Consider the following 11,048-nt stretch of genomic DNA (forward strand, 5'->3'; position numbering starts at 1 on the left):
TTCCAGTGATCATAGGAGAGTGGTGTCCTATTCCATTCCACATGTGAGTTTGATGATCTCAGTGTCATCATGTAGTTGCAAGCATGAGATTGGCACCACTGCCATTCTCCGCTAGTAGTAGTCTAGACAGACTGAACCTATAGATTGACATTCCACTAATTTTATTGGCTGCAGTAGGATAATGGCAAAAGTGCCAATGCAGATGTGAGTTTAGGATTCCTTGTGCATGTTTTCAGGTCATGGTATGAGATTGGCACCACTTCCATTCTCAACTGGTGGCATTCTCCAAAGAGATTGACACAATTCCATATGATCTCTACACAGCAGAGACAGTGATGACTACATAGAAGGATGCACATGTGATTTTAGGCTTCTCAATGCCATTTCTTAGGCCCTAATAAGAGATTGGCACCACTGCCATTCTCCACTTGCACAAATGTTTACCCTACTATTCTAGGAGGGGTATTCCAATCATCATAGGAGAGTGGTGTCCGATTCCAACCCACATGTGAGTCTGATGATCTCAGTGTCATTATGTAGGTGCCACCATGAGTTTGACATCACTGCCATTTTCCACTAGTGGTTGTCTAGACAAACTAAACCTATAGATTGACATACCACTACATAGAAGAATGCACATTACCACTAGCGGAGAATGGTAGTAGGATAATGGCAAAAGTGCCAATGCACATGTGAGATTGGCACCACTGGCATTCTCCACTGGTGGCATTCTCCACATAGATTGACACAATTCCATGTGATCTGTGCACATGTGAATTTAGGCTTCTCAATGCCATTTCTTGGGGCCTAATAAGAGACTGGCACCACTGCCATTCTCCACTTGTACAAATGTTTACCCTACTATTCTAGGAGGGGTATTCCAGTGATCATAGGAGAGTGGTGTCATAGTGTAGTTGCAAGCATGAGATTGGCATCACTGCCATTCTCCGCTAGTGGTAATCTAGACAAACTGAACCTATAGATTGACATTCCACTACATTGAAGGATGCACATTACCACTAGTGTAGAATGGCAGTAGGGTAATGGCAAAAGTGCCAATGCACATGTGAGTTTAAGATTCCTTGTGCATGTTTTTAGGTCATGGTATGAGATTGGCACCACTGCCATTCTCCACTGGTGGCATTCTCCACAGAGATTGGCACAAATCCATATGATCTCTACACAGCGGAGGGAGGGGGTAGTCGATAGAGCGAGTGAGAAAAAGCGAGCGGGCCCAAAAAAGCGAGCGATCTTTTCCACAATCCCTTATAGAGGTAGCCAACATAGCTCTGTGAAATCCACTATTTGGGAAGAATCTCCAAAATGAAACTTAACCTACTTTCCATATTTGGGAGAGTAAAGCAAGTTGATAATATATTATAATTATCTTGATAATGTAACTTGGACTTGGTAGCATAGGAGAGACTAAAGCAACTAACACTTTTCCAACAACTCAATTCTCATATCCTTTAGTGAGTCTATTGACGATGACTTGCACAATTTATTGATATTTCATAGTCCCTCATATGGCTGCAAGTTGTATATTCATGCCTATGAGTCTCACTATATACGCATGTCAAAAGCTTTTATTGATTTGCTTTCTCTTCATCAAGATCCTAGGTATTCATTTGCCTCATATAAAGTTGCAAACATATCTCATGCCTTTTTTAATGTTTTCATTGTATTTAACTATCCAAGCACAACATCTTGTACATTTTGCTTTCTCAAATGGTAATTGTATTTGTCCTTCCTATCCCATTTAAATTGTGCATGTGAAATACATTGTGTCTATGAAATACATGTTTCTTGTAGTTGACATGATTTGGGTGTCAAATGACTTGTATACAAACCCGAGGTCAAAAAGTGATGTTTTGGACTAACAGCACAAGAAAAGATACAAAATTGATTAGAATTATGTCAATAATGTAACTTCCAATATGTGTCATTAGTAATCAAAATAAAGTGAAGTGTCACTTCAAAACGTGGGATTGCATCACATACACAACAATTCTTCTGCATTCAAAATGGGTTTTATTTTCCTACAATCAAAACATCCACATTGCTTGAAATTATACTTATTAATAACATTAATACCACTTCACCCATATGTGGGAGAACCCAAGTATCATTTGAAAGCATAGGATTGCATAATACATAGAGAAATATTACCACATTACTGTCAGCTCACCCATATGTCAAGAAACCCAAGTGTCATTTGAAAGCATAGGATTTCATAATACATAGAGCAATATTACCATATTCAAAATGGGACTTCTTCTCACAAGTATCACCAAGCTCTCATCAAAATGGTTTTTTAAATCATATTCTACTCCTCTTGGCACTCATCATCAACAAAGTAAATGCGAGCTCGTGACCTATCTGAATGCCTCTCATCGTATCTTCTTTTAGTTGACATGAATCTTGCCATTTCTTCTGCATAGCATGGTAACAAACTACAATCAAACATACATTCAATGAAACCATAGTAAGTCAAAACGTTAAAGACACAATAACAACAATCCAAAAATATCCAAATGTCATCAAAGAAAGATCTAAGATCAGTACCATACTAATCATCATATGGATTTGTGATGGGGTCCACTCTATCTTCATCCCCATCACCATCATGCTCTGACCTCACCCGTTTCCCGGAATGGTCTGCTACAAGTGGCTCAACAATGGTAGCCATAATACTGCTATCTGAATCAAAAGAAAAACAAGGTCTACCAGTAGCCTGACAAGCACGCATGAGAGGAGCTGTGCCACAACCCATCTCTAAAACCAATCCTCCTGGAACACATAAGAGAGACAAAAGGCACCCAACAAAGTAGCAACATCGCTCAAGTCCACCTCGAGCCATCTGAGAAGACATAGGCACTATTGTCCTCTCACTGAGAGGCACATAGTGAGTCCATAAATCAGATAGCGGATCAATGGAAAGGTTTTGAAATAGTGGAACACTCTCTTCCAAATAAATTGATGGAGTCTTCTTAGCTCTACATACTAGAGCCAACATAGATGACTGCATCTGTGAATCATGCATAGAGAACCACCAACAAGTATCATAGCATGAAAGACTACATGTGACCACACATATGGAACAAAAATGAAATATATGATTTTACCATCAAAACCTAGCATGCATACTACATGTAACATGGCATCTATCAATCCCACATAAAGAAACACATTAAAAAGTTCATGAATGTAGCATTACAACACACCATGCATGGAATTGTAGCATACCTTAAGAGTTATACCATGGTATTTACAATATCCATGTGGAAGCTTGTCATGAATGACTACACGTCTGACAACTTCCAAGCCTTGAACAAATGCAAAGCGCTCCATCCACGAAATACAGTGTCCTACAATCAAATGACACTATCTCATACAAGAAAAATGGGAATAGAGGACATATAACAACAATAGTGCTAGATATTGAACCTTACCTGCCATAGGACATATAACTGCCAGCCAACCACTATCTGATAATGAAGCTGCTGCAACGGCAAGCCCATAACGCACATGGTCCTCCAATAAGAGGTTCCAAACTGGGATGGGTTCTCTCTCATCAAGTGGAAATCCAGTGGGAAAGTCAACCAATATAAAATCCGCAGCCCACTTAATCTTCTTACCCAACCGCATGTAGTCTCGATCAGGGCTAACTACATTCATGAAAAACTCATGCAAAATAGTATACTTTTCATTTTTCTTGGACTGTAAAAAGTCCATGCCCATGGTTATGTAATCACCCACCATACAAGCATATAATGGAGTGATACCACGAGTCGATAGACTATCTGGTGACTGTGCCTTATGAAATACATAATGTTGTACCAGCTTTGTGATAGATTGTGAACCTACATGGAAAATTTTTATCAAACACAACCAAAGGAAATTTTGAAACACCGATAGTAAGAACAAAAATAAACTAGAACCTTACTTGCATGCTCCATTTGATCCTTATCTTGCCTTGGTGGACTAGATGGCTCCTCATCTAAATGGATAGGAAAGAATAACATTAGTATACTATTCCAAACCCTCATCATAAACAACATTAGAAACTCAACATGTATGTATATTTCTTACCTTTATTTTGAGCTTGTTCTTGTTTTTGTTCTTGTGTTTTTGTTTTTCTAGAGCTTCCCCCCATTTTATCCTTACTTTCTTCAATGTCCTTAGATGAGGCATATTTCTTGTGAAAGTCTCTCTCACGCACCAAGACTTGTCCCTTGGGGAAGTCTATCCACCAAGGACAATTTGCAAGTTCCCATTGAGAGTGATTGTGCATGCTAGGAGGATACATACAAGCAGCATGACCAATTTCCACCCAACTCTTGCACAAATTCGGAATCTCTAAGATCTTTCTCTCTCTTGCCAAATGAGCAAGATACCTACAAATCAACAATCACTAATTATTTGGACCTCCTATATAAAGAAAGGTTCACAAAAAATTTGAGACAAATAAAAATGATTGTCAAGTTCAATGTTGTTATAAGCTTCACAAAACATATAGAAAAGCACCATCATTAAAACTAAAAGGGACCAACCTGTAGACGACCCTGTGAGCAGCCATGTCCAACTCAGAGAGACCGTCTGCTTTCTTTCCTCCCTTACTCTCAATCTTTGAATCCTTTGATCGTAGAGCTAAGAACAAATGCTTTCTTCCTTCTTATTTTATGTCCTCCATGTACTGTTGCATTGTGTAATCTTTTGGTGTCTCTAAAGGAACGCCCATGGTTGTTACAATCCTCAAGTCATCAAGAACTTTCAAAGCCTGGGTCTCTACTTTCTCAAGAAATATCTCTCTATTAATCCATCTACACAAGTGAAAAACATAGTATTCACACAACTAAGACTTATGGCACTTTTATAATACATACAAACACTACAAAATAAGTTTATTTATGAAAGGAACAACTCACCCTCTATACTCCACATCCCCCACAGGCATGAAATACATATCCCTCATTGGTTTAGTAGCCTCCAACAAGGAAAGAAAAATAATTTTTTTCTCCAATCTCAAATCAGACTTTGCTATGAGTTGCAGCTTCTCCAAAGTTACACAAGAGTCCAGACCATCAAATCGCAAGGCAAATAACTTTTCCAACCAGGCCTCACCCAAGCCTGGATCTATGCAATTCAAAACCTATCCAAGCATTGCATGTTAGATGCATAAAATGATTAAAAAATGTAACAACAAGAAGAATTAAACCCTCACCTTTCCCATCCTGTCAGCAATTCTCTTTTGAATTAGGACACGTTGCTTTCCTTCAGCTTCTGTTCTTTGGTCTATAGGCATCTTTGTGGATATCTTATCAATTGCTTTTTTAAGCTCTGTATTGTACTCAACCTACAAAAAAGATTTCCTTTTATAGAAAGAAAAGGAATGAAAGAGAATAAGCACCAAGAGAAGTGTAGCATTAAACCTGAAAGACCAATCTTGCAAGATAGCCTCTTGTCAATGGAAACCAGGGCCTTTTTCCTTTACTCTCATGAGCCCTCCAGTTCTCTATGGATTTCACTTCATTAGGAGACAATGATTTCATAAATATCGTAGGATCACACTCACAAATGTTGTGTGCATTTATAAGTGTGTCTCGGAGGCTAGGATTGACGATGGCATGCTCATTCATACTACAAGATACATCAAAAGATTAGTTCGTTTGTACAAAATAAAAATAATGAAGGTAAAGAATTATACAAGACAAAATAATGGAAGAAAAAAAGGTATCAAAGTACTTACGAATTCATGCGCTGGAGCCCAGCCAATAGAGCAATCTCACTTATTTTTCTAGGATCAATTATTATGCAAACCACTCTTATGTGTCATTTTTTGTTTGTAGGAAAGATATCCTTTATAACACTCATCCAAGCAGTAGTCCTATGATTTCCCTCCCAAACAAAAAACATCCTTCTTGACATAAATTTAAATTCATGACTTGATAGCAAGTCATTCTCAAACTCTTCATCAACATCTCTCCAAGTGGGAGACCACCTCTCCATCATATCATCTGTCAGTACTACCTCCTCTCCATCACTTTTGCAAACGGACACTATGAAAGATCCTTTCTCTGGAAGGTAGCCCTCCACTTGGAATGCGCTTTTTAGTGAAGACACATCATCACACAGTCCTCGTACTCGTGCATAGGGGATCAACCTACATAATGGAATGCGAGGACAATGATCTGAATCAAGCATCCTGCATTTTCCAATCACATCACCTCCTCCTTCCACTTGCACTTCAGTGTCATCCAATTCAACCTCCTCCAATCTTGGTCCTTCATCTCTTGGAGCAGAGGATGTATCAGGCTCAGAACCTGTTGCACTCCCTGGTTCTTCTGTCCCACCTACTGATGATTGGGCAGGGGGATCTATTTTCTTTCCTCTTGTTGACTTTGGAGGCAGAGCCTCTTGAGGCTTTTTACCTTTCCTTCCAGTCATCCTGAAATGAAATACAAAAAATAACACCTTTTCATACACTGGTGACATATGAAATGAGATTGCAAGACAATGAAAATCTAATCCAAGAGCAAATATAGCATAGCAAACTATAGAAAAAATATATTGTTCACGGCATATGCTATTCTTCTCCAAAACATTCTATGAAGATCAAGAGTTCAATGTGAGCACAACTGTTAAATTTTTTAAACACTAACTAGAGTCATGTTTAAACTATCATTTTGAACACATGCATTTAGGGTCTTTCATAGAGGACTTTCCTCAATCAAGGAGTTCCTCCTTTAACTTGAGGCATGATTCAAGAATGCAGATTAAAAGCAAAAGCATACAATGTGTTGGCAAAATCAACCTTGTGGTCAAAATAACTTGCAGAATTGAAAGCTACATAGATGACATTTATGTCGACCTTATATCTACTTCACTCTTCCTCTTTGAGATCTTATATCCAAAGAGCATTCATATCTAATAAAAATCTTAAAATGTATAGGTTGAATGCAACTGTGAAAGCACACATTAGTAGTGTGCATTTTAGTGCTATTTCTACCAAAATGGACAGCGCGTCAACACGCTGTCCATTTCGGTGAAAAGGGCATATAAAATGCTACCCCAATACAAGGCCACTATTGAGCAAGACTTGACACAGTAACTCTCGGATCTGGAAGCTAACTTTATTTTCAAGTCACCATGCAGGTCAAGTGTGGTAGCATTCTTGATCCCAACAACCAATCTTATTGTAGTAAGACTGTTGCAAGTGTGGGAGCATGTCAATGTCCTAAACTGTGAAGCTCTTTCTACCAAAATTGACAGCGCGTTGACACCTAAATGCCACCACACTGAAATTCTATTATGAAGCCTAAAAGAGGCCAATTTTGATGCTTGGGATACTGAAATGGACAGCGCGTTGACACGCTGTCCATTTTGGTGTCACAAGCATCAAAATCTCCTTCTTTACTCAAATATGAAGGTGGTACATGAAAGATACAATGGAGGATTTTAGATGTCTTTTTCCATTGAAATGGACAGCGCGTCAAGAGGATTTTAGATGCCTTTTTCCATTGAAATGGACAGCACGTTGACGCGCTGTCCATTTCAATGGAAAGGGTATCCAAAATGCTCCTACAAAAGCTTAACCCCATGGCTCTTCCAAATGCTTAAGGACTCACTAGAGAAGTCTTGGAAGATTGAAAAATTGGAGGATGAGGATGTGAGGAGAAGAAAGATTCACAATTTCGAAATCAATTTGAGGTGCATGGACAAAAATTGATGAAAGTTTTTTAAGTTTTTGGTATACCCCCAATGCTTTTTAGTATACCTCACTTGACATGATTTTGATCTACTTTCAATGAGAAAGGGCAGCGCGTCAACGCGCTGCCCTTTCTCATGGAAAGTACATCAAAATGGACCCAATGATTTTGATCTACTTTCCATGAGAAAGGGCAGCGCGTTGACGCGCTGCCCTTTCTCGTGGAAAGTAGATCAAAAAAAGGATGTGTGTAGCTTGGCTAATTCCCAAAAACAAAAGCGTGGGCGAGGGAGCGTGTACCTTGGCAGACGAGATAGAGAAGATGGGAGTGCACGAGACCTTTCGTGAGGGAGGTGAGTGGAGCGTGGAAGGTGGAGGCCTTCAACGAAAATCTCTGCCAAGGAAACGAGAATGGAAGGTGAGTGGAGCGTGGAAGGTGGAGGCCTTCTGCGAAAATCTCTGCGACCTTCAACGAAAATCTCTGCCAAGGAAACTAGAGAGCCAAGGAGAAGGGAGGAAACGAGAAAGCCAAGGAAACGAGAGAGCCAAGGAGGAAACGAGAGAGCCAAGGAGGAAACAAGAGAAGGCGAAGGAGGTGCTGGAGCTACGTCTGGCGATGGAAGCACGTGGAGGAGTACTGCCGAGCCCTAAAGCATGCTTTGGAGGGGCGCAATCGCCGAGAGATGGGCGCCGAGCTGTCGTGGGAAGGAGACAAAGGGGCCGGGGTCAAGGAATGTGCGGAGGTAGCATGCAACCCACCAAGGAGGTAGCGGTGACAGAGGCGAGGAGGAAAGGTGGCGGTGTTGCAGCAAGTGCAGGAGGGAGGAGGAAAGGTGGCGAAGGTGAGTGCAACTGAGTGCGGTGCCGCGAAGCTATGCAGGGAGGAAAGGTGGCGGTGTTGCAGCAAGTGCAGGAGGAGGAAAGGTGGCGAGGGAGGAGGAAAGGTGGCGGTGTTGCAGCAAGTGCAGGAGGGAGGAGGAGGGAAAGGTGGCGAGGGAGAGGGAAAGGTGGCGAGGGAGGAGTGTGAGGGAAGTCGAAGGAGGAGAAGTCGAAGGAGGAGAGAAGGCGAAGGAGGAGAAGAGATGGCGAAGGAGGGAAGAGAAGGCGAAGGAGGGAAGAGATGGCGAAGGAGGAGAGATGGCGAAGCAGGGAAGAGAAGGCGAAGGAGAAGATGGCGAAGGAAGAGAAGTCGAAGGAGGGAAGAGAAGATGGCGAAGGAGGGAAGAGAAGTCGAAGGAGGAGAATGGCGAGAGACAGCAAAGGAGGGGAATGGCGAGAGATGGCGAAGGAAGAGAAGGCGAGAGACAGCGAAGGAGGAGAATGGCGAAGGAAGAGAAGGCGAAGGAAGAGAGAGAGCGCGCGGTGAATTTGAGACAGCGAGAGACGGCGAGAGACAGCGAGAGATAGCGCGAGAGACAGCGAGAGACAGCGCTTCCTCTGGCCTCGCTCAAAGTTACTTATCGCCTCAAAGACATCCTCAACGACAGAAACTTCGCCGATTCTGGGCGTGGCATCGAACTTTTCACGCAATCTTGGATGCCTCATCGTTATCCATGGATCCTCTTCGCCCAAATGGGTTGCGCCGCCTTTGCCTTGGATCTCGAAGGCCATGGTTGTTCCGGTGGCCTCAAGGGCTACATTCCCGACTTAGATGTAGTCACTCAAGAAGCGAGAAGAATTCAAGCACCTTCCCTGTTTTCTGTATGGAGAGTCCATGGGAGGAGCTATCAGCCTGTTGCTTCATTTCACCGAAGGAGGAGAAGTCGAAGGAGAAGGCGAAGGAGAGAAGGCGAAGGAGAAGGCAAAGGAGGGAAGAGAAGGCGAAGGAGGAAGAGATGGCGAAGGAGGAAGAGAAGGAAAAGTCGAGGGTGATGGCCCCGCTTCCATATTTAGCTATTGAGTCAAGGAAGGATTTATTACTAAATCTTGACTATACTTGATTCTGTTCATATTGACAGAAGGTAACGGTTCATATTGATTCTATTCTTAAACATATTCTCTCGTTCAGTTCCTTTCTCATTGATCCAACTAAGCTTTCAGAAGACAATCATATCTCTTACAACAAATTCAACACTTCAGAGCGTCGGAGCAATTCACCTACATCATTCTTACATGACTAGCATTTCATGCATAAATGTATGCATTAATTAACATTCTACCATTAAAGTTACAACGTTCTAGTTTTGTAGGCAAGGACATTAAATTTTTCCTCTTACCAGATTCGTGTTTGCAAGTTATGGAGCCTTTATTCAAATTACCATCTCTTGAAATGATTACCATTTTCATGGAAAAGAAACGGGATATTATGAACCATGTCATGGAGCCTTTATTAAGATAATTGTGACGGCGTCATCTAACTCGCCACCTTTCAAAGACATAATTTTTTCACGTCTTCTCTTCTTTTGTCATCTCTTCCTTCTATCAACATCTTCTCTTCCACTTCCATGTCCTCTTCTATCAACCTCTTTTCTTCTATTTCCATCTCTTGTGCTTCCATTTGCTCTTCTGATGCCACCTCTTCTCTGGCAATGTCATTTTTAATCACACTCTTCTACTGGCTACATCTTCTTTTGTAAATGAAGAGCCGCTACCTATTCTAGAGATCCGTCTTCTTTTGCGCTTGCAAATTGATGAAATTGTTCTCGTAGTGGGTAGCGCCAATCCTTTGGTGTTCATTTGTGCATCTAAAACATGCCTACATCTGTGTTCATTCGCTTTGGAGAATCAAAAACATTGTCCATTCGTTACGACACTCCTTTATTGGAGGTCTCCCTAGAAGATCTCAAGGAACACTTTCACCTTGCGGATGAGGAGATTAGTCTACATCAAGAAATCGGAGTGGATGACATTGCCATAGTGCTTCCCTTGGTGGACTTGGAGGACGGTCAAAAAGGGTACAAGATCAATGGAAAACAACATTTAACCTTCAGAGTTGAGGTGATAAGAAGGAAAGATTCTCATAGTGACTTTCAAAATGCTGAAGTGAATAGTGTTATTTCACTTATAGAGAAGATGCCTTTGAATAGTTCTTTGCATGTTGCATTAACTTCTGCAGTTAGAGTTGAGAAGGTTGTTGAACTGCCTAAAACTTATGATGGGTATGTTGTCTTTGAACTCCCCCCTTTGCCTGATGGATCTCCAATGTCTGGAATGGAACAAAATGCCGATGGTCATGTATGGGCAAAATATTCAACATGTTCACAAGACTTTTTCAATGGAATTGTAAGGATGAGTAGATGTTCTGGATACTTGAGATGCTGTAACGTTCATTGTCCTTACCTTGAACGAATGGGAGTTCTAAATGATACACAATGGAAGGGAAAGCTTAGGAAGCCACCTA

The 11,048-nt window shown here is 41.2% G+C and overlaps 1 protein-coding gene across 1 annotated transcript in view; it reads right to left on the minus strand.

Moving 5' to 3' along the window:
• LOC147888665 (uncharacterized) overlaps nucleotides 1–3,958 on the minus strand; it is a 38,076-nt gene extending 34,118 nt beyond the window's left edge. The window contains exons 1-6 of the mRNA XM_087392342.1: nucleotides 3,947–3,958; nucleotides 3,453–3,668; nucleotides 3,247–3,368; nucleotides 2,851–3,028; nucleotides 2,571–2,700; nucleotides 2,354–2,453 (exon numbers count right to left, since the gene is read on the minus strand). Of these exons, the coding sequence (XP_087248468.1) occupies nucleotides 2,354–2,453; nucleotides 2,571–2,700; nucleotides 2,851–3,028; nucleotides 3,247–3,368; nucleotides 3,453–3,648 (726 nt within the window). The 5' untranslated portion in view covers nucleotides 3,649–3,668; nucleotides 3,947–3,958. The remainder of the gene's footprint in view (nucleotides 1–2,353; nucleotides 2,454–2,570; nucleotides 2,701–2,850; nucleotides 3,029–3,246; nucleotides 3,369–3,452; nucleotides 3,669–3,946) is intronic.
• Nucleotides 3,959–11,048: the final 7,090 nt, after the last annotated feature.

Source organism: Dipteris shenzhenensis, chromosome 21, assembly GCF_047967505.1.
Source record: "Dipteris shenzhenensis isolate YYH24624 ecotype China chromosome 21, Dip_SZ_1.0, whole genome shotgun sequence".
Classification (NCBI taxonomy): Eukaryota; Viridiplantae; Streptophyta; class Polypodiopsida; order Gleicheniales; family Dipteridaceae; genus Dipteris; species Dipteris shenzhenensis.